This window comes from Anas platyrhynchos, chromosome 16, assembly GCF_047663525.1.
Source record: "Anas platyrhynchos isolate ZD024472 breed Pekin duck chromosome 16, IASCAAS_PekinDuck_T2T, whole genome shotgun sequence".
NCBI classification, from domain to species: domain Eukaryota; kingdom Metazoa; phylum Chordata; class Aves; order Anseriformes; family Anatidae; genus Anas; species Anas platyrhynchos.
Genome location: NC_092602.1, coordinates 7,681,917 through 7,706,251, shown reverse-complemented (window position 1 = coordinate 7,706,251; position 24,335 = coordinate 7,681,917). Strand labels below are relative to the sequence as shown.

Below are 24,335 nucleotides of genomic sequence, written 5' to 3'. Positions count from 1 at the left end.
GATGAAAGGCTGTTGTTCGAGTGCCAGACCTGTGTGGGGCTGCAAGAAATAGGACAGAAAAAACGAGTCCAGTATGCAATTAGTTGGAGCTGGTTCAACTGCAAGTTCCAGCAGATGGGGGTGGGAGAAGTGGCAACATTGATGTTTAATTTCCCTCATACCCCAGGGTAAAAGCTGCTGTAACAGACTGATACATTTTATCATCATTTTTCTCACTTTAATGAGTTGCTCATTCTCTTTGCTTACAGAATCCATTTGATTTTTGGTTATCTAGCTCATCAGCGGCCATGGAGATTACTTAATGCACTTGGTTTTTCAGCCTCTGCCACTCCTGTGTAATACGATGCCTGCTTGCTGCGTGGTGAGGTGCCTTTAGCCGTGAACTGCTGTGTGTGCAACCTTGCTCTGAATTTAGAGCTTGTGTGTTTTTAATAGGCTGGAAATACTTGCTTCTGAGCAAAATGACAGTCTTGCTGTCAAAATGACCGGCTTTAATTTTAGAAAGTCTAGAAATGAGTAAATATGAACCCTAGCATAAAAAATGGTTGCTTTTATGGGTATATCTGGGGGGTATAAATACAGAGGAGGGCAATATTGGCTAACTTGTTATTTTAACTGAGGAGTGTACTTGCTAGTTCTTCTCATCTTGCTGTGCTCCCTGAAAGGAGGAACAACCTGTGATGAATTGTGGTTCCCTACCACAATTTTCAAGCGGTCTCCCTGTAGCGCTACTGCTGTGACTTCACAGATTTGTGTGCTTGCCAGCTCCTGACCCCTTGGGATGGTAGCTGCGTAGGCCAGCTGAAGGTATATGTCTTTTCCACCTTCTGGCAAATTTTGTGTATGTTCTGGTTAATTTTAGCTGTCAATTCATGGCAAGTGTCCCAGAAAGGTAAGTAAAGGCTGAGATACTGTGCACAGGCTTAGAAAGGTTAGAAAGCCCTGCTACGTTAGAATGTGAGCATCGAACTTCTTAAAGCTTCTTTGGAAAGTGTGGTGAAGAATTAGAGCAGCTCTTCATAGCTGTTGGATATGGGAATCCTTAGGCAAGGTTTTTAAAACTGGCAGGACAGCATTGGCCTGAAGTTGGCCTGGCTAACCTGCTGTTCTGATTGCCTTTTTGTAAGGAAAAGGAGAAATACCAACTTGTCTCCTAGAGCTCAGCCAGGAGCCACTGGAAACAGGGAAAGGAGCATCCACAATCTTTTGTTTTTAAAACACCCTCTAGTCAAGGAGAACCAAAAACTCGGTATCAGTCACTCTTACTAGAGTGTATTTTGGATTAAAATTAATACTGATTTTGTTACCATGTAAATGTGGAGATGGCTAGATTAGCCTGTTCCCCTTAGGCCACAATCAAAGCAGAGTTTGCAAGGGCATGGAGCGACTGCCAGGCTTGTTGAGATTCAGCGTGTGTCACGTCCAAGGTGAGATTAATGATGTGGGTAGAACAAAGCCCATGTCATCTGTTCTTGCTGTGCTTGCCCTGGAGCTTTGTTTTCATTGCATGAACATAACCAACTGCAGCACACTGTTAGTGTATCAAGAAGAAGAATGTCAGGGTTTGTTCTATTAATTGATTGCTTTTTTCAGCTTCGAAAGGTAAAATCTACATGGTTGGCTATGAGTAAATTGCTAATCTGACCTTTACTCAGAGTCCAGGCATTCCTGGGTTTGTTGCTGGCTTCCTGGCAGCTGTCGCGTGCCCCCATCACAGCTGTAGGTGAGCACGAGGTGTTGCTTAGGAGGACAGCATAGAAAAAGGACCTTGATGGCTGTAGAGCTTCATATCCTGTGATCTCATGCAAAGATCAGCACGCTGTCACGTTAGTTCTGCTCTTTGATATCTCGTTCTCATTCCTCGTTCTCTGATGTAAGACTCTGGACTGACATGGCTCTTTGATTTAGAGGTCCCAGTTGTTACAATGCTGTATACCATGCTTATTTTTTCCCTTTCTTCTGTCTTTGTTTTTTTTCCTTGTTCCTTCTGTCTCCTTGCAGACTAGTTCCACTATCTCTCTGATTTCTGAGCCCTCCCCAGAACTGGTTCCCAGCTCAGCAGACGCAGACTCCAGCGACTCTCATCACAGCTTAGCAGTGCTTTGCTCTTCCAAACACCCTTCTGCGAGTCACAGCGGGGACTTGGCAGCACCAACATCTGCCCCCTCAGCTGGGGAAGGCAGTCACGTTGTAGCTCTGCCTGCTTCAGGGCATTCTGCTGCTCCTACACGCGTGCCTTCTTTGCCACAAACGGTCCCTGTGCCCCCTCCGCGTGTCTCTTCTGCTGCTCGTGGGGAGCAGTTGACCTCTGCAGGCTTGGTTAGGCTGAGCAGAAAGCCTGACTCATCTAGAAAGGCTTCCCAGGCCGTGCCAGCTTCCAGCATGGAGTTTCTGTGTAGGTCTGATGAGGTGGAGGCACAAGGCCTGGAGTTGGCAAAAGAGAGTGAGAAAAAGGAGCAGAGAACAGACCCCAAAATCTCAAGTGTCCCGATCTCAAATACTGGTCAAGGGAACAGGCAGATAGCAAAAGACCCGGGCCAGCAGGGAGCATTCAGGGATAATTCAGCCCTTCCTTCTCAGGGCAAAAGTGTGGAAACAGCTTTAGATGAGCTCTGGGCCCTGGAGCTGGCCGAGCATCTGCCAGAAGTACATGCAAAGCATGAGAGGGTTTTGAGTCCTGTGTGTGAACCTTCTGTCATGGCCCTGGATCGGCGGGACATCTTCCCAGACACTAAAAAACAGTTGGGATTTGTTGTGGAGCAAGGACAGGAGCTAAAAGCTCCACGTGAAATCCAAGTAGATGGCTGTCCTGATCTGGGCCAGAAGAGGCAGAGCAGAGGGAGAACTCCTCGGAAGTCAGGAGCTGCTACCATGACCAAAGCCAGAGGAGAGCAGGAAAACGAGCAGTTCACAAGCTCTGTGGTTGCTCCCCAACCTCCTGAAAACCTTTGGAAAACCGACTGGGATCAGCTGCACGTCTCCAAAGCACCCATTGAGAGGATCTCTGCATCGGGCCAGGCAGGCACCGCACGAATGCGGGAGCAGGATGAGTCCAGGCCTGAGCTGACAGCTCACTAACGTTTGTGTGTGCTGTGAGAGCGCCTGGGCTCACCCGCACTAACAGCATGCAGTGCCCAGCTGCATGTCATGGATGTGTCAGGTCCCCTGCTCTGTCCTGTGGCCTCCTCTGCATGCCGGTGAGCAGGACAGAGCACGGCAGGCTGCAGGGACTGCCCTGTGAAGGGGAGTTTTATTCCCTGATTGGAACAAGGCAAATGGCCTCTGAAAAGTTGAAGGGCTGCTTCGTGCCTCTGGAGGTTGTTCCTGACTTGGGATGGCAGCTCCTCCGCTCTGCTGAGCCTTTTTAGGTCTTGTTGCCAGACCAGTCAGTGTTCCTTCCAGCCCTGCAAGTGTGCTCTGTGCACCAGCCATCTCTGACCCAGAGCCTTCTCCCTGCAAAGGGCAGACACAGAGAGGCTGCTGCGTGTCCCTGCGATGCTGAGGGTTCTTTAATGCTCTGCGGAGCAGTCGTGCTGCACCTCCTATCTTGGCTTCCTGCTGGGTAATCTTTCCCTTCCTTTTCTAGATAGTTATTTTTGGCTGCAGTGATTATCCTTACGGGGTTTTTCCTTGCACTGAGTCACTGTTCTGGGCTGTGCCAAAAGGAGTTTTGGCATTGTGGAAGAAATGTCATCACTCTTCCTGCTCTGCTCACAGCTGTCACTAATAGCCTGAGTTTGTGCTGTTGCATCTTGAGGCTTGCCCCTACCTTGCTCTTCTCTGCTGACACTGTTACCTTTGTCATTTAGATTAAGTCTTTAATCAAGAGGACAAAAGAGACCTCGAATGTGCATCCCATGAATCGGGACCTCTCTCCAAGGCGTAAGCTAGGTCCTGCGATCTTTCACAAGTCAGAGTCCCAAGATCGCTTGATTGAGGAGCTGCAGGACAGACTGGGCATCGCCAAGCAGGAGGAACAGGAGGAGTGGAAAAGCCAGGATGACTGGCTGACAGAGGGGGTCGTAATCACTGCCACACCCCAGGGAGAGGAGCAGAATGGTGGACAGCAAGTAGAGAAGGTAGAAAGGAGGGGCATGTCTTGGGAAATGCCAGCATGCCCCTCTGTCCAGCATGGCGTGGAGGTGCAGGTTCACTCTGAGTGTCCTAAGCAAGACAAAATGAAGAACTAGCTCTTCCTGCTCCCCCTTGCCTGACCTGAAAAGGGAATTGGCTCTTGGGTCCTAGTTCTCCTTGTTTAGGAATTGGAGTAGTACCTGAGGGCCCTGGTAGTGGTATCTGTTTGGGTCTGCTGCTGTTGCATATCAAATATCCACGTGGGGATTATCTGGGAGCCATGCTGGGAGGCCTGGCATAGAGGCAAGCTTTGTTTCCTGCCTCTGCAGGAAGTTCTGGGTGGAAGATGCTGCTCCTCCTCAGAGCGACGCAGAGAAACAAGTTTTCTAGTTCCTTGCCCCTTGCTTTTTTGCTGCTTTTTCCCCTTAGACAAAGAAGGTAAAAACCAGCAGCCTCTGTTCTTACCCACTTGTGCTTGGCCGTGGTTATGAGGCTGACGTCCTGTTCGTGCTTGGGTGCAAACCCCAGGAGGTTCAGAAGAGGAAGGGGGAGAGCACCGGGCAGTAAAGACTGGGTTATCGCCTGCTCCGTGCTCCCAGCCTTCCTGGAGCAGGAGGTGCTTGTTGGTTCCTCTTTGGCTTTATTCACTTCTCTTCTTCCTCCGTGTCTTTCTAGGTGGTTTTCCCTCCAGAGTCCCCGCACCCCCCGAGGAGGACGGTCTCTGTTTCAGCCTCTCCCCCGCTCCTGCCTTCCACAGAAGCTGCAAAGACAGCCCCTGCTCACGCTGCTGCCCCTCATGTCCCTGGCCCCACACCTCTCCTCCCTCTCCCACCTCAGCCTTCCCACCCACCATCTACCTCTGCTCCTCCTCCGGCCTCCTCCTCCTCCTTCAGCTTGGCTCCCCAGCCTCTCTTCCAGTGGGAGACTTCTGCTGATGATTATCATGAGCTTTCTGGTGGGGGCACCCCTCCTTCTGAAGATCCTGGGCGCTCCTCTCCCCAGCCTTGGACCCCTAGCACCAAGACAGTTGTTTCTGTTGGCTGTCAGACTGAAGATGAGGCTTTCTTCCCACAGATGCAGGCAGGCTTGTCTTTTCTGTTTATTTTCTTTTTCTTTTTAGCACAATCTTGTCCAGTCCAACCACTACTCCAAGCTTGGTGGCTCAGTAGATGTTGAGGCAAAGGCTGGTGCTGAGGTGTGGTAGGAGAGCAGAGCCGTTGGTAACAAATCAATCCCAGCTCTGCCTGTCTGGCACAGTGCACGTCTGCAATAATCACTGGGGTGCGTGTGCTTCCTGCCTGCACTTTGTGCAGCAGGGATCACGTTGGCTTTATTTCCCGCTGAGATAAAAAAGGTGGCTCTGAAGCTAGGGCTCAGCTCTCCCTGCTGTGATTCTCCTTGAAGTAGGGAGAGGGATGAAAAAAGACACCAAAAATCTCAAGTCTTACTATATTAGTCTGTGTGGCTGGCTGTCCCCAGTGCCAGTGGGTTTGGGGAGGAGATGGTGGGATCAAGCCTCTGCATCGTGACCTGTTGTGCTTTGCAGGTGACCTCCGCTCCTCCCCTCGTCGGCAGTGCCAGTCTGCTGGCTGCTCCGGCACCCCTGGGTGCCCCCAGCCCTGAGAAGGCAGGACCTGCTTTCTGTCCGCATGGTGTGCCCTTCTGGGGGTGCACGTGCAGCTCCCAGCGTGGGGAGCGGAGCTGATGCTTTTTGTGGAGTGTGGTGTGCTGCTCCTTGAGCTCATAGCTGAATAGAGGGGGACAGGTCGTGCACTGGGCTCCAATGGGGAGCTAAAATTGTGTGTGGCCTGAAATTTTGTGCAAACAAGTGGAAACTGGGGTTTGCCACTGAGTTAACTGGTTGACTGCAAGCGCGAGCAGGATGAGGAGCAGAGCTCCTGGGCTGGGAGGGGGGTTTCTGCCAGGCTCTGAGGTGCTTCAGTGTGTCCTGCTCCCCGGCTGCAATGGCAGCAGGCTGGGGGGGTGTTTGCAGGCATGGATTTGATGTCTGTGTGCTTAATCTGTGCTCTTGGTAGGAGAAAACCTGCTCCAGGCTGACATCTCAGGGAGGGACGACTTCTGAGTCTCTAAACCTGGCAGTAGGCATCGCAGCGCAGTGCAGTCAGCTGAGATAATCTCAACCTCGTTATTGCAGTTTGCCTGCAAAGGGGGCTTTGGTGCCCCAAGAGCACCCATACTTGATTCCCAAGTTACAAACCTAAGTAAAGCTTCTCCCCCTGGCCTTCTTTGGGAAGGTGTGAGCCGCTTGTGCTGTGAGCTCCAGAACCTGCCTCTGAGACCAGTCGGGCGATCCCCTTCCCCGATCCCCTTCCCCAGCAACCCGTGTGCATTTCCAACAGACGTGGCAGTGTTCGCTGTACGCTGCTGCCGTGGAGGCACTGCCCTCTCTGTAGGTAAACACCAACTCCGACCGTTTCCTTCCTGCTTCCACTTGCTCGGCTTCGGCGTGGGCTGAGAGCCACCTGATGGGGCGAGGGAGACTCAGCACGGAGCGGGGCCGCGGGGAAGGGAGGAGCAGAGGTGCTTTGGCTGAGGGGGAGATGGAGCCTGGGGAGGAGAGGGGTCTCTGTCGGAGAGGATGACAGCGAGCAGCAGTGCAGGAGCAGAGAGAGGTCAAGGGGAAGAGGCCCTCGGCTGGCGTCTCTGCTTTGTCAGCTGGCCAGGAGCTGATGAGGTGAAGGGAGATTTTTGGCAGAGGCTTAGAGAGCCCTGTACCGACTGCTTGGGGTCTGCGAGTAACTTCTGCTCTGCGTGCAGCAAAGGAAAGGCAGATCCTTAGTTCGCAGCTCTGCTCTTACACATCCCAGGGCCTCTGCATGGGCAGAATTTGTGTGTGTACTCAATCCTGGCTCTCACCGGCTTCTGCAGCGAGCATAGCTGTCTCCTAGCAATCTCCTGTCTGCAGAAGAGCCGCTGGCAGCGACAGCAGCCCTTTTCCAGGCTAGGGCAGCACCGCTTGCCTTACAGCCGCTGTTTTCTCTTCCCTGCAGTTCATGGCGCAGGGGAAAGCCGGCAGCAGCTCCCCGCCGTCCACAACCCCCAAACCTGGCAGCCAGCTGGACACCATGCTGGGAAGTCTCCAGTCTGACCTGAACAAGCTGGGAGTAGCGACCGTTGCCAAGGGCGTCTGCGGAGCCTGCAAGAAGCCGATCGCTGGGCAGGTGGGTCGAAGGTGCCACCCCTCTGCTGAAGCTTGGGCTGCAGCTGGGCGTAACGGGGAGGGCTTTTTCGTGAGGCTGAAGGGACTGGAGATGCTGGAGAAACTGAAGTACTCTATTTATCCACTGGCTAGGTACGCTGTAAGCTCCTCCAGTGACCTCTACCCTGCCCTTGAGGGACTGCCCTCTCCTGAGATGATAGGTAATTCAGTTTTCATGCTACCCCAGTCCAGGGCTCACTTGAGTAGTAGATCTTGTCATTCTTGCTGATCTCCAGCTGGTAACTTGTCATGTGGCCGAGGGGAGAGCGAGGTAGAGGTGTCCTTCATAAGTTGTCTTCCCAACAGGTGGTTACAGCCATGGGGAAGACCTGGCACCCCGAGCACTTCGTCTGCACCCACTGCCAGGAGGAGATCGGGTCACGGAACTTCTTTGAGCGGGATGGGCAGCCCTACTGCGAGAAGGACTATCACAACCTCTTCTCCCCTCGCTGCTACTACTGCAACGGGCCCATCCTCGATGTGAGTTTGGGGGGGGTACAAGCCGTGACACGAGGTGCTGCAGACCTCAGTGTTTAAAAACTCCATCCATGTGTCCGGGGTGAAAGATTTTGTTTGGTGACTTCTATTTTTCCTTTGCACTGGCTCTGAAAGGGAAACAACTTGACCCTGTCCAGTTCTTAATGAACTTAATTAATGAGATGGGTTAGTCCCTCTTACCTTCACTGAGCTGTAATCCCTCAGAGCGTGGCTCTGTCATTGTGGTAACAATTCCCCAGCTCCTGCCTGTTGGTAGCCTGTAGTAAGAGGCACCAGTGCGCTAGCCCTGAGAGCTGGACGGGGCCCTGTGTAAGGGAGGAAGCCGTGTGTAAGATCCTTTTAGGGTAAAAGTGTGCTGTGGGGAAAGCCTGAATGAGCCAGAGGCAGGAGAAGTGACTCAGCTCTCTGAAGGCCGGTCTATTTTAATGCACGCAGTTGTCAGCACCAACATTAAAGTGTTCTTCCACCCAGTGCCCCCTTGTTCACCTCCAGGCTGAACCCATGATTAACGTGATTGTGCTTTGCTTCTTCTGAACAGAAAGTGGTGACGGCTTTGGACAGAACATGGCACCCTGAACACTTCTTCTGTGCCCAGTGTGGAGCTTTCTTTGGACCTGAAGGTATTACTGGTTCATACAAGGGGAAAACAATCTCCTCCCTGAACTGCAGATAAGTGTGTAAGGCAGAGCTGCTGGTGGGGGCCAGCCGGAGAGATGACGGGAACTGCTGAAGGCAGAAGTTCCAAGGGAAATAGCTGTTTATGCAGAAAGGATACCACCAGGATTTTTTTTTTCTCTCTCTCAGTCTCTGGAGAGGAAAAATATGCATGTGCATGTGTGCGCATGGGACAGGAAGGGCAGCAGAATGAGGAACAGCTGCCTGCTGCGTGTGAGGGGACGGGAAGGATGATCCTACCCGCACTGGTTTCTCCAGAGCTTGGCTGGCCATAGGTGAAGGTCAGGAGCTGATGCTCTTTGTTCTCCTTTGGCAGGATTTCATGAGAAGGACGGCAAAGCCTACTGCCGCAAGGACTACTTCGACATGTTTGCTCCCAAGTGTGGAGGCTGTGCCCGGGCCATCCTGGAAAACTACATTTCTGCCTTGAACACCCTGTGGCACCCTGAATGTTTTGTCTGTCGGGTAAGAAACCCAAGGTCCTACAGGGCTGCTGTACGACCCCTGTCCTTTCCACCCTGCAGGCCTCTGGTCCCTTATCAAGACAAAGGCGTCTGTGGGGTCTTGAAGTACAGACAGATAAAAACACGTCAGCACCAAGCACCTTCTTGTTCCTCTCCTGGTTTACGTGAAACTTTCTGGCTGCTTTGCTCTTTCTGTTCCCAGCTGCAGTTACAGGCTTCTGCAGCAGCTCACAGATAAACAGAGACATTTGCTGTGGCCTTTAAACAATTATAAGCTAAGCTTCTCTCTAAGCACTTGCCTCAGCAATCAGATTTTGAGGCTCTTCCTCCCATGCTCCATCTGACAACGTAAACTAATGAGACTGACCTTGTTCAGGCAAAGCAGTGAAGTAGTGGCAGGCTCCATGCAGCAGGCATAATAAGCAGGAATACTGCAGATTAAATGCTTGGCGCTCTTTCAAAGTGCCTCACGAGTATTAACTCTTACAGGCCCCAAGAGATGAGCAAACATAAGCCAGGCTTTCCTAGAGTGGGGAAGAAAGGGAAAGAAACCAGATTCAGCAGCAGAATCGCGGGTTGCGGGTGTGATTGTGACCCAGCATGGAGCGTTGAGCCACCGGTGGCCCTGCGTGCTGGATGCTGTGTGCACACAGGTCTGGCTGCGTGTGACCCTGTGATCTCCCAGGGGAAGAGGAAGGTGCCTGGGCTGAGCAGCACCAGGGTTATGGAGATCTGGCTTCCGTGGGCCTTCCTGCTGCCATGGACAGGATCCTCAGCTCACCCCCAGGCCATCGCCTCAGTTCACCGCTTGCACGAGGAGGGGAATCTCCCCAGCCTGGCAGGGAGGACGGGGGCTTCTGCTGCAGGTTGTGCTGTCATGTTCTCTGCTGCCTGGTACTGAGGGCGATGACGAGTGCTGGGCTCCAACAGGCACAGGGCTGGCGTGTCCTCATCTGTGCAAAATCATTAGCACTAAAAGAGCCAGGGGTTTCTCCCAGTAGGGATGCACCAATGCCTGGTGGAGGTATTTCAGGTGGAATCCCCATCCTACACAAAGCATACCTCTGTAACACCAGCCATTCCAGAGAGCACTTGTAAATAGGAACTGTGCCTCATTTTCCCAGCTGGACCTAGTGCCAGGTTCATCAGGTTTTGCTGTATTAAAGCCTTTGTTGGTCCCTGCCTTCCGCCTCCTATTGTGGGGAAGCCGCAGTGAGATTAGGAGAAAAAGGGGAAGGTGCTCTGCAGCGTTTCCTGCCTTGAGAGAAGGAGCAGTGCTCTCCTTCGTCCTGGCTGAACGCATCTGGTAACTCCTATTTTCTTTGTGTGAGACAAGCCAGCTGGAAAGGACCGTGGTTGTTTCCCTTGCTTCTGGCTCTGTCTATCCTTGGAAACTCTTCTTGATGGGCAGACTTCGGCTCTGTGGACAGCAGGATGATGTTGAAAGCTCGTGCCATGGAGTGGAGGAGATTTGTGGAGCCTCCCACATCCCTGGCTTGTTACTGAGTCTGTCCCCTTGTGCTTTCTCCCCCTGCAGGAATGTTTCACCCCATTCATCAACGGCAGCTTCTTCGAGCATGACGGGCAGCCCTACTGCGAGGTGCATTACCACGAGCGTCGCGGCTCGCTGTGCTCTGGGTGCCAGAAGCCCATCACAGGACGCTGCATCACTGCTATGGGCAAGAAATTTCATCCCGAACACTTTGTCTGTGCCTTCTGCCTCAAGCAGCTCAACAAAGGAACCTTCAAAGAACAGAACGACAAGCCCTACTGTCAGAACTGCTTTCTCAAACTCTTCTGTTAGAGGCGTCCTAGCTGGGAGCTAAGCATCTTTCTGCCTCCCCCCGGGCAGTTCTGTCTCTCTGAACATTACTGTGATTTCGAAACCTTCCCAGGCAGGGGAGAGGGCGGGTGGGGGGTGGGGGGTAGTGCTTGCTGCTGCTGCCTCGAGGCAGCAGCTCCAGAGACGGACCATTAAACTGGAAATGCCCTTGCTGCGTCTCAGCAGAGAGAGGCGAGTCCCCTGGCTCTTGTGTGCAGCTGGGTGTGACCGACAGCTGAGCTTAGCCCGAGGGCTCCACCAGGGAGCTTCTCAGCCCCCTCCTGGCAGCAGGAGCCTTAGCCAGTACATTTCAGCCTGTGTCAGCGCTCTGAGCACACCCTGACGCTGGCAGACATCACAGCCCTCTGTCCTGACACCTCTCTGAGGCTCCCGAGCGGTGGCACAGCGAGGGCACCCCACGAGCTCAGCACCACCCTGCCTCCGCTCCCTGGGGCCGTGGGCACCCCTGGCTTACTGGGAGCCTCAGCACAGGCAGCCAGGACCCTGCAAGGGTCTCTCCAGTTCCATTACACTGTAAGGAGTTGATACCACTTTTTTTTTGTTGTTTGTTTGAAGAGGAATCAAGGTATTACTGTGTTTTTTGTTTTTTTTTTTTTTCTTTTCCCCTAGTTTGTTATTCCCTGCCCTCTCCAAGCCTCGGCCATCCCTCCGTGTGCTGCTGCGTGCCCCTAGGGGGACGTGCGGGGCCAGGCACCTCCCTCAGCACCCAGTCCCCTCACCTGCTGCTCCCAGGAGAGGCAGCAGGGCAGCATCGGCCCTTCTGTAGGAGCAGGGAGGTCAGGGCCAGCCTTCACCACGAGTGCCTGTGGTGTGCCTGCATTATCCAGCCCGAAGCTCTCCCACCCACCCTCCTCACAAGGTCGGGGAGAAGCGGAGGGGTTTAAGAAGCCAGGGAAAAAAAAAAAATACCCACCCTTTATATGCTTTCTCCTTCCTCTCTTTGCTAACGAGACCTGTCAGCCCTCGGTATTTCCTTTCTGCGCTCCTGTTAAACGTGTTCCACGGAGAGATGCTAGAGCAATAACCTTTTGTACTGACTGTTACCGGCATAACCAGTCCCCGGGGGCGGGGGTGTGAGGCACACTTGGTTTTACTATCGAAATGAATACTGTATCCTGCCTTTGATAAGATTTCTACACTGATTTTGAATTCATATCTAATTTGCTTTTAATCCTCTTATACCGAAATTGGTTTTGAAGTGATTTTAAGAAAGCGCCTTTTATATCTCGAGCTGTGCTGTGCCGGGCAGCGTGCCCGCGGGGCTGCCCCTGCCTTTGTAACCTCGACGCTGTGTTAAACCCACCGGCCCTCGCCTGCTTCTTTCTGCGGGGGGCGCGAGGGGCTGCGGCCAGGGACAGGGACCACCACTTCCATTTTATTTTTTATTTTTATTTTCATTTTATTGTTTATTTTTAATTTTTTATTTTTATTTTATTTTTTATTTTATTTTTAATTTTTATTTTATTTTTTTAATTTTTATTTTATGTTCTTTCTTTCCCTTTCCTTTTTTTCTTTTCTTTTCCTTTTTTCTTTTTTTTCTTTCCCTTTTCCTTTTTTCTTCATTCCCTTTTCTTTTCCCTTTTCCTTTTTTTCTTTTTCCTTTTTTTTTCCCTTTTCACTTTTTCTTTTCTTTTCCCTTCTTTTTTTTCTTTCCCTTTTCCTTTTTTTCTCTTTTCCCTTTTCACTTTTTTTTTTCTTTTTCTTTTCCCTTTTTCTTTTTTTTCTTTCCCTTTTTTTTCCCCTTTTCCTTTTTTTTTTTTTTTTAATTTCCCTTTTCCTTTTTTCTTTTTTTATTATTTATTCTTTATTTTAAATTCACACCGGTGGGTGGGCTGCAAGTGGCTGTGCCACCTAATGGCGTGGTTTGGGTGTCCCTATCAGCTGTGCCCTGCTGCCTGGGGGTCACCTCCCCTCTGGGAGCTCGGAGGGAGCTGTGGGGTCAGCTGCTGCGGGGTGGGGGCGCCGGGAGCCCCGGCTTCTCTTCCCCAGCCTCCTGCCCGCACCCTGGGGGGGAGGAAGGGACAGGGCTGGGGCTGGGGGGTGCAGGCGCTGCCCTCGGCCCGGCCGGGCACTGGGGCGCTGGGGGCAGCTGCAGGAGGGGGCGTGGTCTCGGCTGGGGGCGTGGCTTCAGACAGAGGGGCGTGGTTTCAAGAAGGGGGCGTGGCCTCAACAGGGGGTGGGGCCACCCGAGGTATTCCCGCGCTGCGCGGTTACGGTGTGGGCGTGGCTTGCTCTCAGTGGGCGTGGCTTCCCCGCCGGCTTCTCCTCCGGCCACCAGGGGGCGCCCGCTCGCCCCGCCGCCCCTGTGAGTGACAGGCGCGCCGCCCAACCGGAGCGGCCGCTCCGCCGTGACTGGCGGCCGACCAATGGGGTGAGGCGGAGTCCGCCCGTGGCTCGCCGCGATTGGACGCGAGCTGCGGTATAAAAGGAGGCGGGCCCGCCCTCCGGCCTTTCTTTCCCGGAGCCCTCGTGGAGGTAGGAGCGGGGAGAGGGGGGCGGGGGGGGCCCGGGGAGCCCTGAGGGGGTTCGGGGAGGGCCTAGAGGGGCCTGAGGGGGTCGTTAGGGTCCCTGAGGGCCGCGGGGACGGGGATCGGGGATCCGGGATCGGGATCTGGTGGCGGGGAGGGCGCTGAGCGGAGCCGCCTCACCCACGCCCGTCTCCCGCAGGCCTCAGCTCGTCTTTAAACCCGCCGGGCGATCCTTGGAGCACCGCCGCGATGCCCAGGGAAGACAGGGCTACGTGGAAGTCCAACTACTTTATGAAAATCATCGTGAGTGCCGCTGCGGCCCGGCCCGGCCTTCGGGAGGAGCCGCCTGGGGTCGGGGAGGGAGGCCGGGCAGGGCCGGGTGGGTTTTGGGGCGCTGCGGGGCCTCGGGGCTGCTCTGCCCCGGGCTGGCCCCGCAGACACGGGGCTGTTGTCACCGCAGCAACTGCTGGATGATTACCCGAAATGCTTCGTTGTGGGAGCGGACAACGTGGGATCCAAGCAGATGCAGCAAATCCGGATGTCGCTGCGCGGGAAGGCCGTGGTGCTGATGGGGAAGAACACCATGATGCGCAAAGCTATCCGCGGGCACCTGGAGAACAACCCTGCCTTGGAAAAGTGGGTGCCGGGTCTCTGAGCGGCTTCCTGGGTGTTCTCCCTTTGGGAGGGGATGTGTGAGGAGTGGAACTGATGGTTGTCATCTTTCCTTCAGGCTGCTGCCTCACATCCGTGGGAACGTGGGCTTTGTTTTCACCAAGGAGGATCTGGCTGAGATCAGGGACATGCTGCTGGCCAACAAGGTAGGGGAGTGAGCCGTCATTGCGTCTCTGAGCTGGGAAATACTGAGGGAAAAGTGAAACCGAACCTTTAAGGGGGAGTACCTGATTATCTGGAGTCCTTGGGGATTGGGAACTAGGCCCCTGCAGCTGTAGCTGAGTAGCTCTTCCACTGCTGTCTTGTTTGTGTGTGCCTGGGTGATGTCTGTCATGCAGGGTCATTTTGGGAAGGAGTTGATGCCATTACAGGGGATCTGAGAGAGAGGCGTTCTTTTGACTTACCTTGTTTCTTCTTTCTCCAGGTGCCAGCAGCTGCCCGTGCTGGTGCGATTGCTCCTTGTGACGTGACTGTGCCAGCCCAGAACACCGGTCTCGGACCTGAGAAGACCTCCTTCTTCCAGGCCTTGGGCATCACCACGAAGATTTCCAGAGGAACCATTGAAATTCTGGTTAGTGAGCAATGTGGTGGTGGTGCTGTTGAAGCCCTTCCCTGATTGAAGGGCCCTTGCTGCGGTACTGCATGGAGTTGTCCTTTCATCCAGCATTCATGTGGAAGAACAGGAGGCGTAACCATCATCCAAAATCTCATTCACACTGAAGCACTGCATGAACAGTCTGATTGCTTCATTTTGGGAACTTCTGAGGGCTTGGTTTGGGCATGCAGTGGGGTGAGGAGAGGGATTTACATTCTTCTGTCAGATCTGAGCTCTTCTAGAGGAATTCACGAGCTACCCATAGTGAAGGGAATCGAGGCGCTGCTCATCTCCTGGTTAAGCAGCCTCAGAACTCTGAGCCTATTTTACCTTTGCTCACTTGTTCCTTCATCTCTTGCCATGAGAAACATGCCTTTGTGTCCTTGCTGTGTTGGTTGGCCTGAATTTCTTCGTGCACATTCACTGATTTTCCTCCTCTTCCTTTAGAGTGACGTGCAGCTCATCAAGACTGGAGACAAAGTGGGTGCCAGCGAAGCCACCCTGCTGAACATGCTGAACATCTCCCCGTTCTCCTTCGGGTTGGTGATCCAGCAGGTCTTTGACAATGGCAGCATTTACAATCCTGAAGTGCTGGACATCACCGAGGATACCTTGCACAAGCGTTTCCTGGAGGTCAGTGCCTCAGCCTTGTGTTTGTTAGGTTCAGCTCTTCGCCTACCTGCTAGAGGGAAAACGTGCAGCAGGCACTGTCCCAGAACGAAGCGTATGTTCTGGTGTTTTCTGCAGGCTGTAGAGTCTGAGTGCCCAGTCACAGAGCACCTTGTGTAGGCTTTTCTGACTAAAGCAAAGGAAAACATACTGGGCATTTCATTAAGTGAGGCGTGTGGGATCAGTGAATGTGTAAAGGCAGTGAAGTGTTTGTGCAATCTGGAAGCTATTTCAGCGAGTGTTTGAAATCGTTTAAATCCTGATGTTTAATTCAGTGGGGTTGGGTTCCTTGTGCACGCTACGTACTGTCCTGCCTTGTGTTGACAGCACAGAGGTGGCTGTCACAGTTTCTCATCCCGGTTATTTCTCAGCACAAAACATGAGTCTCTTTTTGCAGGGTGTTCGTAATGTTGCCAGCGTCTGCCTGCAAATTGGGTACCCGACCATTGCTTCTGTGCCCCACTCCATCATCAACGGGTACAAGCGGGTCCTGGCAGTGGCAGTGGAGACCGACTACACCTTCCCACTGGCCGAAAAGGTAACGGCAGCGTCCGCCCCGCAGCCCAGAGCCTTGTTAAAAGTGCAGCGAGCGCTGCACAGAAACACCGAGCCCATTACCAACCCTGAAAGGACTCAGAGCTATCTCTGAGCGTGAACTGGACAGAGCCGAGTGTCCTGAGGAGGGCGCTTGGCTCTGTGGTATGAGCGTGGAGGCAGGAGCCTGCCCCTTATAATCCTGCCCACCCAGGGCTGCGAGAGGTGCAGGGGGCAGCTGGGTGCTGGCACCTCGGGCATGGGAGGAGCGAGCTGGGCCCTGCCTGCCTCCACCCCTAGGACATGGGACGTGGGACATTTCCCCTATAACTTCCCCCTCTCTCCCCGCAGGTGAAGGCCTTCCTGGCAGACCCCTCGGCTTTCGTGGTGGCCGCCCCAGTGGCAGCCGAATCGGCCGCACCCGCCGCAGCCAGCGCCGCCGCGCCGGCCAAGGAGGCGGCCAAGGAGGAGTCGGAGGAGTCGGACGAGGACATGGGCTTCGGGCTCTTCGACTAGCGGCGTGGTGGGGCTCAATAAAGGCTCTTGGACCCTGCCTGCGCCTCTGCTGCTGCCTGCGGGGGGGGGGGGGCATGGGGGGGGTTCGGAGCCCTTCGGGTGGGCTCGGGGAGGTTCGGAGCCGTTCGGCGGCGGGGTTCGGGTGGGTTCGGTTCGATTCGGCGGCGTTCGGGTCCCTTCGGCTGCGTTCGGATCCTTTCGGCTGAGTTCGGCTCCCTTCGGTTCCCTTCGGCCCGACCCGACGGCGTTCGGCTCCACTCGGCTGCGTTCGGCTCGCCTCGCAGCGCCGTCCCCATGGCAACGCCCCCCCCCCGCCTCACAGCGCGTGCGCCGGCCGCCCCGGAAGTGCCGTCTCCTTCCGGGGCACAGCGGCGCCATGGCGGCCGACACGCAGGTGAGTGCGGGCCGCGCCCGCCCCGCTGCCACCGGCCCGGCCCCGGGCGGCTCCGCGCCGCTCCCCCGGGCCCTTCCCGCTGGGGGACGCCGGGGCTGAGCCCCGAGCCCACGCCGGGCCTCGGAGCGGGGCCGGGCGGTGAGGCCCGGGGGCTGTGGCGCTGGGGGCCGGGCCCCCCTGACACTGAGGAGCCGGCCCGGGGCCCGCGGGAGGCCCGGGACAGCCCGGGGGGGGGGGCTCGGGGAGCCCTCGGGGAGCCGCGCTCCGTGCCCGGCAGCCCGGGAGCTCCGCCGGGGTTGTGGGTCCGGGCGGTGCAGGGGTGGCTCCAGCAGGTTTGTCCTGTCCGTGTCTCCTCGCCGGGGGCTCAGCGGCGTGAGGGAGTGCGGCTCGCCCTGAGCCTGCGTGCGGTGGAGGCAGGGGTGGGGAGGTGTTAACGAGGCGTCTCCGGTGCTGCAGTGACCGGCAGCCGTGGGCTGGAGGCACGGGGAGAGCCCAGGGGAGGAGGTGCTTGGGTCACGGACACCGTCTCCAAATCCCAGGCAGCTCTTCCCCGAGGGATTCCCTGCCTCTGTGCCAGCAAAGAAACTTCCCTGAAAGCAGCTCTTCAGAAGAACGGAGGCAGCTTCCACTTCCCAAACTCTTGGGTTTCTGTCGTTCCAAAAAGACCTGTTGTGGAAAAACTGGTAGAGTTTTTCTTTAAGAGGGGAGTGGTTTTAACCAGTTTCTGAAGACATGTTTATTTGCCGCCCTTCCTAAAGATATCCTTGTTATTAACTTACAAAGGTGCTTGGTGTAAGAAGTGAATTTCAAAGGCCTTTCTTGTAGCCTCGTTCTTTTGGTTTATGTAAATACAGACACCTGGGTGTAATCCTGCCTGAGCCCTGTTGAGGCTACACAGAGCCTTTTGTACACTTTTGAAACCGGGAAGTTCACTGGAGTGGTTTCTAAAGGAGCAGGTCACTGAGAACACGCGCTGCTGAAAAAAATAAAGTTTATCTCACTATCTCTGTACCCCTTGAAAACTGACACAAACTATTTACAGGAAGTAAACTTGGTGGTTTTCAGGCCCTGTAAGCCTGTGGGTTCAGGCACATAACAGACACAGCAGCACAGGCGTGACAAACACACGTTTTGTTGCGTGAGCTGGGGTTTTTGTTTACCTTGGGTGCAAATGAGAGCACACGGAGGGAGTTATACGGCGAGGCATACACTTTGTGACCTGCTGAGTCCAATATACAGCACCCCCGAGCTGTGGGTGCCAGTTCTGGATGAGAACAAAGGCAAGCTGATCGTTCTTTTCCCCTACCCATGCAAGTAATTTCCAGCAGCAGTGATAACCTGTGACAGCCCGAAACCAGGGATCGGTGTTCAGGAAGTGAGGGTAGGCTCTGTGCTAGACTGTCTGCAGTTGGCGGGTGGCTTTAGGAGATAACACCCCCCGAAAAGTTCCTCTGCGTTCCTGAAGTGCTGGGTTTCTGGCTTGTAAAGGCCCCGTGCTCTATGGCGTTGATTTTACCTTTCAGTCTGTGCTCCTTTTGGAAGGGTAAATGTATCTCAGAGAGTGCCACAGTCACAGAACAGAAACTGGTCATCCTGCAGCTGAAGGGAGTCTTTTGAGTCTCATCTTGTAAGACTTAGTGATCCTTTTCTACTCAGTAAGACCACAGATGACCGCATTTGGCCAATAAGTTTGTGCAGCTGCACAGGACGTGCTTGCCCTGGTTTTATGTCCTGTTGACATCGAATCCAGCCTGATGTTTTCTCCTCTGCCCGTGCCTTTAGATTTCTGATACGCTGAAGCGGTTTGCAGTAAAAGTAACTACAGCCAGCGTGAAGGAGCGGAGAGAGATCCTCAGCGAGCTGGGAAAGTGCATTTCTGGGAAAGGTAAAAACGGTTTCGATCACCAGGGTGGAGAAGAACGTTGAAGTGCTTGGTTTAAAAGGCTACATGAAACTTGTGGGGTAGTTTTTAGATGTAGTGGGGTGGCTGCGTTTGGAGTATGTGCTCTCCTACAGCACTAGTTCCAAGCATGGCTCTTGTGGTTACTCCAGTTACTTACATGTGTGCTTTTTCCAGTAAATTATTAGTTTTTCATTAATGTATCAGTCACCTGTTTCTCTTTATGACTCTTCTCTTGGTTTTGTAATGATTCATGGAGTATTTGTATACACACATTTATAAATAAATATATATATATATAAAGAGAGAGAGAGTACAACCAGAAGACTTTACACAGTCTTAATAAAATGAAATGAATTTTTAAAAGTCTTTTTGATGCTTCTCATTCTCTGAAGGTGGCTGGAATAGCATGCGTTCCAATTTTGCTGTTATTTAAAAAAATACTTAAAATGTACACATAAAAGAGAGAATTCTGAATGTGGTCCTTGCAAACACTTCTGTATGTGTGTATGGGCTGTGATCAGGTCACTGATTTTAGTTTCAGGGTGCTTGGGTGCATTAAAGACCCCAGTGACTTACAAAGAAATATGCTGAAATCCAATCTGTTACAGATCTTCCAGAGGGTGCAGTGAAAGGCCTTTGCAAACTCTTCTGCCTTACTCTGCACCGATACCGGTGAGTAAATTGATGTAGAAAGGCTGTACTTTTTAATCTCTTAGTAAAGTGAGGTTATTTAGAAATTAAACAGGCTTGGAGCACCTGGGAAACTTACTGTGTGGTGTCCCATAGATTTGTGTGAAATGGAGAGATGACATCTGGCGATTAGGCTCTCAAGTTAGGTTTGATATTAAGAAGTTTCAGTGTTTACCTTGTGCTTCACTTTTATTTGAACTTAAAACTTGCATCCTGCAGTTCAGTTTGGCAGTGTGAAGCCGGAGCAAGATGCCTTTTAGACACTTTCAGATGGGGTTAAGCTGTGCCCTGTTGCAGAGGAGCTGCTCAGGACTTGTGTTTTCTTTTGCAACCTGCTGGAGGGCCTCAGCGTAATTTCTGCCAGCTGAGGAAGTGAACGGAGCTTTCTGCCAGAAACCTCCACTTCTCAGAGCAGCAAGGATAAAGCAGCTACTAGCTGAAATGAGGAAGCAGAGCCCTTTGCGTGACGCAAGGTAGTAATACGTGCAATGTTGGCAGGGTTTATAACTTCACAGAGATCCATTTTTCCTTCCCGCCAGCGATGCGGCATCCCGCAGAGCCCTGCAGCTGGCGCTTCAGCAGCTCGCAGAGTCCCAGCCAGACGCAACAGCAAAGAACCTCCTGCAGTCACTTCAGTCCTCGGGGATCAGCGGCAGGGCCGGAGCTCCCAGGTGCGGGATGTGTTGCTTTGTGTGGAATCACTTTGGGATTGCTGGTGGTTATTCTTGTCTTCGGTATGGGTGCTTTGCTGCTGCTTGCCAGAGCTGTTAAAAGCATTCAGGGATAACGTAATGACTGCTCAAATTTTACTTCTTTTAACCTCTTTCATGTCTTCTGTGAAATCAGAATCTTCTTGATCCACTGCTGGTGGATCGGGTCTAAGTTACAGTTTTATTTTGTTAAATTTAAGTCTGGAACGATGAGGAATAAACTCTTAGGAAGAAACAGTCTCCAAAATGATTAGGAAAGGGGAGTTCCTACCCATCCCGTGTTCAGCTGCTGGAATTCAAGATTTATTATTGACAGGAAGATAATGAAGTTTGATGTTCAGATGAGAAATGAGCCGCTATTGTATAGTGGTAGCAGCTGCAAACACCAACTAGGGCTTGTTTCTCCCTAGGGTTCTTTTCTGTAGGTTTTTTTTTAGGCTGATGGAGGCCCCAGAGTGCCATCCTGCACCTCCTTCGCCCACCTCTTGCCTCCTGGCTGAACAGAGGTGTACCTCTAAAAACTACCAGGTCTTGGTTTAAATGTTCGTAGTGATGCAGTATTTGCTTCTCAGGTGACTGTGTCAGTACATCAGGTGATTTGTTACCTTATTTCACTTTTTGAGAGAAGAGGAAAATGGGGTGGGGATCCTCAGGGAGCTGAGAGGTGGGCTCTGCCACTTGAAGGAGAGGGAGAAGGGAGAGTTGGCATAAATCAGAGCTGAATGGTGTGCCGGGGGGAATGTAAGCTGTGAAATGCTTTGGCAATCCAAGGCTGTGAAGCTCTGACAGTCAAGATGATCAGCAGATGAGAAATCTTGAGTCACTTTTTGGGCAGTCTCAGTCGGCGAAGTATTTAACTCATTGCTATAATGCTGCTGGAAAGATCAAAAAATGGTCTTTCTCACGCTAAGTTTTCTCGTTCCCAGCAGGTGGGATTTAGCCTCCCTTTGCCATTCAAGTTCTGAGTTTAAACAGGAGCTGAAACACATCAAGCAAAAGCCATTGGAGCTTACAAACACCAGTTATTTCCTTTAAAAGTTGAGAGTTTAGCTGTTTTTTTTTTTCTGCTATAAGATAGCTTCAGTAATGAGGTGGTGTTTTGGAGTGGTGTAGATGAGCCAGTTCTGACTTAGTAGGAGTTACATAGTGTTACGTGGAGGGCTGTGGATTTACCTGCCTTCTGTTTCCACTACAGTAAGAGCAGTGGGTCTGCAGCTCTGCTGGCGCTCTCCTGGACGTGCCTGCTGGTTCGCACAGTCTTTCCGACGCCTGACAAGAGACAGGGGGAAACGTGGAAAAAACTGGTAGGTTCTTCTTGGTTTGCAGAAATACCCCTTGGAGTTGAGGACTTGAATATTTCTAATTTCTTGAGTTTGCTGAAACATTGCACGTAAATCTGAATGTGACTGATAAAGTCATGTTAAAACCTGGGTTTATAAGATGATCTTATTTGCTTTCTGGTGTTTTTACCTTTCCTGTTCTGCTGGGGAAGGCAGGAGATGTATGAAGCATGAGACTGGGGCAGTCTTACACCTGAGCAGACTTGCTCTGTACACTGGTGTATACCTGTATTTCTAGCCTAAATTGTGCCTCCAAGGTGCTCTCTGAAGCATGCTGTGAACTCCTTCTGCTTCCCTGCCTTGCCTGTGATATTCTGTCATGTGGTTTTAAGTAGCCTTTTACCTGTGTTAACAATCTGTCCCTGGGACCATGCTCACAGCACCTTGGAATATAGTTGGAATACACTTCAAGAAGAGGTGTAACTTGATACAAATTACTGTTTTCAAAGTCAGAGTTTCCAAAACTATTATACATGTATATAGTTCTGCAAAGTATATATGGGATGAAAACAGTGCAGCTCTGTAATTCTGCGTGTTGAAAGAACTTACACAGCCTAAGCACTTCTTCGTAAGCAGATGGAGTTAATCACAGGCATCTGACAGTTCTTGTTTGATACAAGCTCTCTGAGAAGCAGGTTCATGCGGGCTGTCTTGGCTGTTTCCCTTGGCAGGTGGAGGTTCAGTGCTTACTCCTCTTGGAAGTCTTGGGAGGTTCTCATAAGCAGGCAGTGGTTGGGGCGGTGAAGAAACTGAACAGGCTGTGGAAAGAGGTGAGCTATACTTCACGTAGCTTTATTCAGCAGCAGTTCTAGCTTCTGTTGTGTTAATGTGCTTTTTTTTTTTTTTTTCTCATTAGAATCAAGATCTGGTGGATCAGTACCTGTCTGTCATTCTCGGTCTTGAACCAAACCAGAGCTATGCTGCAATGCTGGGACTGGTGGTGCAGTTCTGCACAGCCCAGAAAGAGATTGACATCATCAAACGCCACAAGGTAAATCTGCCATGCTGCTTTTTTTTTTTTTTTAAAAAAATAAGTAGCATTGCTTTTCATCACGGAGAAGGTGGGGGACAGATGTGTCAGCGAAGCTGGTACTTTCCTTCTGCACCTGGTTTCATTATCCATCATTTCAGTAGTAATACAATTCTGGTTAAAACAATGGGATGCATTTATAGAGGGAGCTGCCAGGTATGTGGGTCTTTGCTCTGGCCTGTGCTTTTACACAGACAGCCAGCCCTGCAGCTTTCTGCCTTCTCCTTTGTTGTAGGAAGGGAAGGCAGCAGCCAGTCTTAGTGGGTTTGAGTGTTGGGCTGGCGGGTAAGCAGAGAGCCCTGATCTCTGCTCGACCATCACACAAAGCTTCTGCTTGGTGGTTAGGGCTGCCTTCCAGAGGAAGGTGAGGCAGGGCGTCAAGCCTGGCTTGTCAGTGGCATGCAGGGAGCTGTATGGGTTGCAGCGTGGCTGTAATTGGTGTTTCTGCTTGTTCAGAGTGCTCTCCTGGATTTCTACATGAAGACCATCCTTATGAGCAAGACAAAGCCTCAGAAGCACGTGCTGGTGAGAAGAACTCTTCCAGGGCTGTCGATGCTTTTGTCCTGTGTGTGGTGCCTGCTGCTGTGCTGAGTGCTTTGTTCCCTTTGCAGGACAGCTGTTCCCCAATTCTTCGATACGTCTCTCACGCTGAGTTCAAGGACTTGGTTTTGCCAACACTGCAGAAATCCCTGCTGCGAAGTCCTGAGAATGTAATTGAAAGTGAGTCTGTCATCTCTGTACAGTGCTCTGCCAAAGAGCCTGAACAGTTGTTCCACAGTCCTGGAGTTGTGGGGGGTGTGCATCCCTCTGGACTATGCTTATAGGCCTGTGGGCATAGGCAGGGGGATTGTCTGGCGCCTAAGGGCTGGATGTGGGGAAGCAACATTTGTGGTGTGATTCCAAGTGTCTGGGTATGTGGTAGCTATGATTTACACTGAGGACAGAATTTCACAGCTGAGTGCTAAGAATAATCCTGAATTAATCTATTGATTGGGCATCAGTTTCAGTGCCTTTCCGCCCTAGTCCTTACTGTCCCTGTCTGCTCTTGATGTGTTCTGTGGGGAAGGAAGTATTAAAATGCTAAAATCAGCTTCTTAACAAATTTAATATGACATAATCTCTTCTGTCTTCAGCAATATCTTGCTTGCTCCTGTCTGTGAACCTGGATCTTAGCCAGTACGCTCTGGACATTGTGAAAGGACTGGCCAGTAAGTACTTAATTCTGGAGGGAATGATGAATTCAGAATAAGTCTTGCTTCACCTTTATGGCTGTATGTATAACAATTCGATCGCTGGTGTCGAGGTTGATTTATTTGGGTGGGAGGATGATACTGTAACTTGGCACTGGAATAGTTCACGTGACGTTCCAGAAGCTGAGTCAGGCCACATACAAAGATACATCCTTGTCTCGCTGATTTTATGCAGTTTGTGATAGAGAGCTCTTAGCTCGTGCATCATTTTCTAGGTCATCTGAAATCCAACAGTGTGCAGCTGATGGATGAAGCAGTTGTTGCATTAAAGAATTTGGCTCGACAGTGCAGTGATCCTTCGGCTGTGGAGTCGCTGAGCAGACACCTTTTTGCCATCTTAGGGGGTGAGTAAATTGTACGATAAGCAGCAGAGGTGAATAAAGATTTGTTGGCTTCAAGGTGTGTTTTGTGTATTTTTTTCTGTTGATTTTGACTGTCTGTATGGTAGGGGCTGCTCAGCCTGGGTCAGGGGCATTTTAGAGAAGATAGCTGATGTAGCACATTGTGATTGCCTGTCTGTGCATCAGCAGTCACCCGTTTGTTTCTTGTTGGCAGGCTCGGAAGGGAAGCTGACAGTTGTTGCTCAGAAGATGAGTGTCCTTTCAGGTGAGGATCCTAAAAGAAAGCTGCTTCTCTAGTGGAGCAAATCCAGCAGATGGTTGAATGAGAGGAATCCGTATTTGAGCCTTTAGGAATGAATCCCTGCCTGGTTATTCTCTGTTGGCTGCAGTTAATGTCATACAGGGTGCTGGATACTGCATGCAAATTCTTGACTTTCTCTTCAATGGAA

The 24,335-nt window shown here is 52.0% G+C and overlaps 3 protein-coding genes across 16 annotated transcripts in view; all 3 read left to right on the top strand.

Annotated features, from left to right (window-relative positions):
- PXN (paxillin) overlaps positions 1–11,953 on the top strand; it is a 41,494-nt gene extending 29,541 nt beyond the window's left edge. For 6 of the 13 annotated variants that reach the window (XM_038187675.2, XM_072024288.1, XM_072024286.1 and 3 more), the window contains 5 exons: positions 7,086–7,256; positions 7,601–7,774; positions 8,331–8,412; positions 8,784–8,932; positions 10,469–11,953. In XM_038187675.2, the coding sequence (XP_038043603.1) occupies positions 7,086–7,256; positions 7,601–7,774; positions 8,331–8,412; positions 8,784–8,932; positions 10,469–10,735 (843 nt within the window). In that variant the 3' untranslated portion in view covers positions 10,736–11,953. Of the gene's footprint in view, positions 1–2,001; positions 3,019–3,809; positions 4,080–4,749; positions 5,155–5,620; positions 5,702–7,085; positions 7,257–7,387; positions 7,456–7,600; positions 7,775–8,330; positions 8,413–8,783; positions 8,933–10,468 lie in introns of all 13 variants that reach the window. The other 7 variants (XM_072024284.1, XM_072024279.1, XM_072024281.1 and 4 more) reach the window with 3 other exon arrangements.
- A 1,246-nt stretch (positions 11,954–13,199) lies between these two features.
- On the top strand, positions 13,200–16,265 carry RPLP0 (ribosomal protein lateral stalk subunit P0). The gene is made up of 8 exons (XM_038187356.2): positions 13,200–13,249; positions 13,442–13,545; positions 13,703–13,878; positions 13,973–14,060; positions 14,339–14,485; positions 14,957–15,142; positions 15,576–15,716; positions 16,064–16,265. The coding sequence occupies exons 2-8, from the start codon at positions 13,492–13,494 to the stop codon at positions 16,226–16,228; spliced, it is 957 nt and encodes a 318-aa protein (XP_038043284.1). The 5' UTR covers positions 13,200–13,249; positions 13,442–13,491; the 3' UTR covers positions 16,229–16,265.
- A 198-nt stretch (positions 16,266–16,463) lies between these two features.
- The window catches only part of GCN1 (GCN1 activator of EIF2AK4), a 43,041-nt gene continuing 35,169 nt past the window's right edge, over positions 16,464–24,335 (top strand). For both annotated transcript variants that reach the window (XM_027469902.3, XM_027469901.3), the window contains exons 1-12: positions 16,464–16,622; positions 18,405–18,507; positions 19,134–19,197; positions 19,755–19,886; positions 21,121–21,229; positions 21,937–22,035; positions 22,122–22,256; positions 22,752–22,820; positions 22,907–23,015; positions 23,429–23,503; positions 23,761–23,889; positions 24,101–24,151. In XM_027469902.3, coding sequence (XP_027325703.3) covers positions 16,605–16,622; positions 18,405–18,507; positions 19,134–19,197; positions 19,755–19,886; positions 21,121–21,229; positions 21,937–22,035; positions 22,122–22,256; positions 22,752–22,820; positions 22,907–23,015; positions 23,429–23,503; positions 23,761–23,889; positions 24,101–24,151 — 1,093 coding nt within the window. In that variant the 5' untranslated portion in view covers positions 16,464–16,604. The remainder of the gene's footprint in view (positions 16,623–18,404; positions 18,508–19,133; positions 19,198–19,754; positions 19,887–21,120; positions 21,230–21,936; positions 22,036–22,121; positions 22,257–22,751; positions 22,821–22,906; positions 23,016–23,428; positions 23,504–23,760; positions 23,890–24,100; positions 24,152–24,335) is intronic.